Source organism: Aplysia californica, unplaced genomic scaffold, assembly GCF_000002075.1.
Source record: "Aplysia californica isolate F4 #8 unplaced genomic scaffold, AplCal3.0 scaffold00008, whole genome shotgun sequence".
In the NCBI taxonomy this organism is placed as follows: domain Eukaryota; kingdom Metazoa; phylum Mollusca; class Gastropoda; order Aplysiida; family Aplysiidae; genus Aplysia; species Aplysia californica.
The window spans coordinates 2,980,845-2,986,588 of record NW_004797278.1 but is presented as its reverse complement, the minus strand read 5'-3'; the positions used below and the strand labels follow the sequence as shown (position 1 = coordinate 2,986,588).

At 39.4% G+C, this 5,744-nt stretch overlaps 1 protein-coding gene across 1 annotated transcript; it reads right to left on the bottom strand.

Moving 5' to 3' along the window:
* Positions 1-345: 345 nt before the first annotated feature.
* Positions 346-3,765, bottom strand: LOC101858589 (adenosine receptor A1). Its single transcript, XM_035969748.1, has 3 exons — positions 3,540-3,765; positions 1,913-2,060; positions 346-1,057 (listed from the first exon to the last, which is right to left on the bottom strand). The coding sequence occupies exons 1-3, from the start codon at positions 3,763-3,765 to the stop codon at positions 388-390; spliced, it is 1,044 nt and encodes a 347-aa protein (XP_035825641.1). The 3' UTR covers positions 346-387.
* Between the last annotated feature and the right edge of the window lie 1,979 nt (positions 3,766-5,744).

Sequence of the window (5,744 nt, the reverse complement as noted above, 5' to 3'; positions counted from 1 at the left end):
GGGGGGGTCAGTTAAAGCAGGAGGCCAACGCTAAAAGAAGATTACCGTACTCCAATACAAAAAATAGTTCTGGTCATTAATGTGCATAATAAAATCCTCTCTTTCTTTCTTCTTGGTTTTAAAATATCACTGTATTCATTTGTTCACCTTCGAGTAGTCAGTGTTTGTTTGTTACGAATAAGATCATCAATATGGCACCTGAAAAGGGGTACAGAGAAAAAAGCAAAAATCCAGAAATGTTTTGTCGAATTCAAATTCTAAATGTTGGAAGGAGTAAACAAGAATATACAATCCAGATACAATTTTAATAGAATGAAAAAGAGCTTTATCTCCCTTGAACAATATTGCTCTCTGGGCCTTGATGACTTAGATGATTGCCGGCTGGGATTACTTTTCCTCCCGTCCAAGGAAAGTTTTCATGAACACCGCACGGTACTTGGAGCTCATTGTCAGATACACAAACATGTTGACACTGGAGTTGACGGTCTCCAGAATGAACGAGGCAGACCACAGGGTCATGTACAGATTCGTGAACGCGCCATTCAGGCGAAATCTTGGCTCCAGGGCCATTACGACAAACATCAACGAGGAAGGTCCGAAGCAGACGATGAAAATGGACGAGATAAAGGTCACCATTTTCACAACCTTTTTGTCCTTGACCCCAACTCCTTCCGGTGCGCTAGCGCCCTTAGCAGCCGTGGCCTGCCGCCATTTTGTTTTGGTGTTCAGTTTGACGACGAGAACTATGGTACAGCAGATGACGAAGACGAAGGAGAGTAGGGAAAACGTAACCCCGTAGAGGAAAAAAGCGACCGGTTCTATTTTTATCACCTCCTCGTTGAACTCGACTGTCAGGATTGTAGCATTCCTGGAGGAATCGAAAACCCACTCTAGTCTGTTACCGACGTATAGTGGAGGATAGCTGAACATGAGGATAAAGATAAAGATGATGATGATCTTCGTTCTCCTGGGTGTGATGATCATCTTGACCTTGAGTGGCAAGGAAATACACAGACATCGCTCGAAGGTGATGAACGCAGTGATAAAACTGGTGATCCTGTCGGGAAAAATATATAAATGATCCAGTGTTGAATGTACAAATCAACAAGCATCGAGCACCAAATATATTAATCATGAAGGGCCAAATGTATGAATCGCTTAAGAATTTCTCATTTTAAAAAAGAGTTTCCAGAATATTAAGAGGAAGAATTGGCAACTGTTGTGTAGAGGTTTTAGTGCTTCACTATTGCATGCAGAAAGCTCGCGTAGGGTTCCCGAATAGGAAGAATTTTTATCAAACTGTTGGACCCTCTCAGTCAGCCCTGGTTGGCGCTGAAACATGCCTCCCAAATGTTCTAAATTGAGTCGATGGAAGTGTAAAAAACACCAACAAAAAACTGTCAGGAATCAACAGATCTGGCCTGGCAAAAGGTTGAAACAGACGCTCAGTGGCCATTAAAAAGTCCAAGAAATATGATGATAAACTTCCATAAATAAGACATTGTTAACAGGAAATGTTTTAAAAATATGATAGTAATAAACGTGAAAAAGAAAATTATAAGAAATAATAAAATTACAACAAATGAGGAGTCATTAAAGAGAAACTTTCAAGAATTACATGCTGATTATAACAAATTAGAAGTTGTTGTTTTTTTTTAACTTCCCAGAATTACATGCTGATTATAACAAATTGGAAGTTATTTTTTTTAACTTCCCAGAATTACATGCTGATTATAACAAATTAGAAGTTCTTTTTTAAGAAAAGAAACTTCCAAGAATTACCTGCTGATTATAACAAATCAGAAGTGATTAAAAAATACTTCGAAGAATTACGGGCTGATGTATAACAAATTAGAAGTTATCTTGTTAAAACAAAAAGAAAGAAACTTCCAAGAACCGGCAGATGTCAGACCTGGCAAAGATAATGTGTGGCCGGCCACCTAGCGTGTTCATGACCTCCTTCACGTCAATAGGCAGGTCAGCCGCAATGAACAGAGGGTTGAAACAGATGCTCATCCAGAACGTGGTCACCAGTGAGCCCAGGTCGGACACTGCAAGGCCTGGAATGAGAGCCAGTGATTTCGTTTGTTTAGTTTTCTTAAAAGTTTTACAGCATTTGCAACACAATAAGGTCATATAAGTGCCGAAGAATAGATGAATTACATGAGATTAACACATACACAAAAAAAAGGAAGAGAGATAAGGACGATAGATATTTGATTGAAAAGAAAGAGCAAGCTACACCAGAGCACCTCCAGCCACCCGCTTTGTTTGTTTAACTTATTTGTTTATCTGGCAAAGTTGAAAAGCTAAATCTGTTAGATCTGTCAGCAGCTAGCTTCCAATCCTACATCACTGATCGTGTAATTTTAGGAAAATGATTAGGAAAAAAAAACATGTGCTTGGCTTTCGTGGTTCTGCTCTCAAACCACTGCCAATTTGCTGTGATAATTACATCGAAGTCACAAAAGGCATTCTTAAGTTTGGTGTTCCTCAAGGTTCAGTTTTAGTCTTAGTACTATTCACAATATATACACAACCACTTGCTGTTGAAATACAAAAATATCCGCTCAGCTACCACTTTTACGCTTATGACACACGTATATATGGCTTTTTTCATCTATGCGACTCCAATGGGTTAATAGAAAGAGTAGAGAAATGCATTGAAAAAGAGGGGGGGGGGGGAATGGATGTTTGAAAAAAAATTAATGCTGAAGGAAGAAAAAACAAAAGCCACCCTATTTGGAGATTCAAAAAAATCTTAATGATGTTAACAGAAACGAAAAATACTAGTATATCATTTTCCAGCAAGGCCAAAACCTTGGTATCTATTCATAGATTCAGACATGTCCCCGAGTAAATCATGTCAATTGATGAATGTACTTTGATCTCAGAAGAATTAGTAAGATAAGGCACATTATTTCAACTGACATTGCACGCATGTTCTCTGTCTCTCTTGTCATGTCAGAACATGACTGTTGCAATTCTGTTCTGTGTGGTATTTCATTTAAGAGAATGAGGAAATTGCAAGTGGTCCAAAATAACACCGCAAGACTAGTACGAAAAGAAAAAGAAGAAAGATCCTGCATCAAAAATATTATAAGCTCTACGTTGGCTTCCAGCTAATAAAAGAATCCAACAAAGTTTCTATCATCTGTTATAAATGTTTTCACGATAACGTCCCATTATATCTGTTAGAGCTTTGAACACCGCATGTTCCATCTCTTGTTGGTGGTCTATGTCCCGGTACGGGTTGAGAGAGGCTGATAATGACGCACATAATCAGCTGGACGCGGAAATCTTTTCGTTATGTACGAATTTCGCTATGTATATGTGTTAGATATGAAGAACAAACATGCGTATGAGAAAATTTGAGACCTGAAAATATGTTTGTTATGTGTGAGTTCACTATGTGCATTTTCGTATTGTGCTAGGTGCGTCTTTCGTTATTTGCGAACCAGACTGTATATCGATAGTTATAATCTCATCCATAAGACTAACGTTCACACTAGACTGTATATCGTCAGTTACAATCTCACCCATAAGACTAACGTTCATACTGTCGTGGAATCCTTGCTTGGCGAAAACTACGATGTTGATGACATTGGTTACCATGCCGGTCAGACATCCAAGACCACAGATGAACGTAAAGTTGACCACTGATATTATCGCCCACTCCTCGTCGCTAATGAAAGGTACAAACTGAGCAGGTGGCGATGACGTCATTAATTCGGTTTCGTTGACATCCGGGTCGGACATCTCCATGTCAAAACTTTCCTACTGTCTAATCACAAATGTTCCTAATATAAGGAAAACCTTTGGCAATATTCTTCTTTAATAGATGTCATACAATTTAAAAACAAAATGCACTAGAAGACAGAGACAATGTTTAAAACTTTTTCTATGTTCAACTTAACCGTATCCCAGGGTCGGATATTTATTATACAGCTCACAACGTTGACAGTTTACTGGAAAGTGGAATCAGTACAAGACAGCATAGAATTCGTGAACTTCAAAGGCAGAATTTATGACACTTCCAGAGGTAGAGTGTGTGAAAAAAGAGGTCTAGAGGGCACCAGAACTGTGCTATCAGCGTGCAGTTGTTAAAGCTAGGTGGTTTTCAAAATGCGTTTTGCTTTATAAACATTAGGATGTTTACTTTCTAGGCTCTGAGTTGTCTATGTGGAAAATTTTTCCAATATTTACAAAGTCATTAAATCAGGCGCCCGAGACGGAACTGGAGTAGCTTGGTTCAGTGCGTGTGCACTCGGACAAATTGTCTCATCATAGGAATTGAGTCGCTAAGTACATTAGGCCTATCACACTTACATTCTTTCTAGAAGCAATGTTTGTTTACCGGGGGCTAATGACTCTGTCTGTCCGTGAGATGAACGAGTCGGTCGTTAGCTAAGTGTCTTGAGGTGCACACCATTTAAGGGAGCAATCTTTCAGTTGTGTGAGCCAAAGGAACAACATACATGTAGTTTGGATCAATAGGTTCAACTTTTGAGTGCATTCCGATCATTTCGGAGGCAAAATCACCAATTTTACCCCATTAAAGAGTTTCGACATTTGTCTATAATAACAATATTGTCAACATTAAACTGTTTGTCTGACAGAGTGGCGCGGAAGGAAGGATGTGAGATGAAGTTAATTAATTGATTGCAAACAGGCACACAAAGACTGTATAAGCCGTACAAAAAATGATACAGAACGACTGAGCAAACACTTCTGACAACAATTAAATGATAATGGATCTAGTGCATGTTTATACAATCTTGACAGCGGAATACTTACTTTACTTCACTTTATCCTTTCTCTTGTACCTCTAGGACGTCGAGGGGAGAAAGAGCTTCCTGTCTCTGGCAAGCTCGATGGCCTGGCTGGGTGGGATGTTATGGGTCTTCAAGGGTTTTCTTTCACACCCACGATCCAGGTCTTCCTTGGTCTTCCTTTTGCCTTGTACCCTGATATTCTTTTAAAGTACGCTTTACTAGCACGCTGGTGCGGCCCCATACGTGTCAGATGTCCAAACCACCAGTCTGTTTACCTCTGAATGTAGTGGAGGGCAGGTGCTCTTCCGATCATAATTTAACTGATCCTGTTGTTTCTGATCATGTCCCATTTTGGTTTGCTGACACCTCTCCTGAGAACAGAAAACATGACAATGTGGTAAATGTCAGGTGCTCTATAAATTCTAAATATATTATAATCATTCAATCTGTAGGCCTACCATGCTCCAGCTTATTTTCTGCTGAATATTCTCATAACTGTGTCCTTCAAGATGGAAATCCTTTTATCGAAGGTACAGTGGAGTCCACTTATGGCAAAAACCTGTGGGACAGACGGAGTTTTGTTTGGGTTTAGCCAGGTTTTTTGTTTAGGGAAGTTTCTCAAATATAAGAGGTTGCTTAAATGAAAGAGAGAAAATGTGGGCGGGGGGAGGGTGGGGGGTCTTTCGTTTTACGTTGTTTTCTGATCAGTTGCGCTCTATTTAGTCACTAGGTGACCCCTGCCGCCTTCATTCGCAAATATCTCGATGTGGGTTTTTTTCATAAAACACAAGGAAAGTTAACACGATAAGTTAACACGATAAGTTAACACGATAAGTTAACACGATAAGTTAACACGATAAATTATCTATCTACCCAAAACTTGACGACGGCCTGCTTTCACTTGTATTTATTTCACAGACAGAAACACTCACACACACACACACACACACACACACACACACACACACA

What these genes read in the sequence shown, in the direction of transcription:
- LOC101858589 (XM_035969748.1), bottom strand. Translation starts at nt 3,765, where the DNA reads ATGGAGATGTCCGACCCGGATGTCAACGAAACCGAATTAATGACGTCA. An exon ending in TATGAACGTTAGTCTTATGG is followed by an intron (nt 2,061 to 3,539) that starts GTGAGATTGTAA and finishes CTCTCATTCCAG; the next exon opens with GCCTTGCAGTGTCCGACCTG. An exon ending in CCACACATTATCTTTGCCAG is followed by an intron (nt 1,058 to 1,912) that starts GTCTGACATCTG and finishes TTTTCCCGACAG; the next exon opens with GATCACCAGTTTTATCACTG.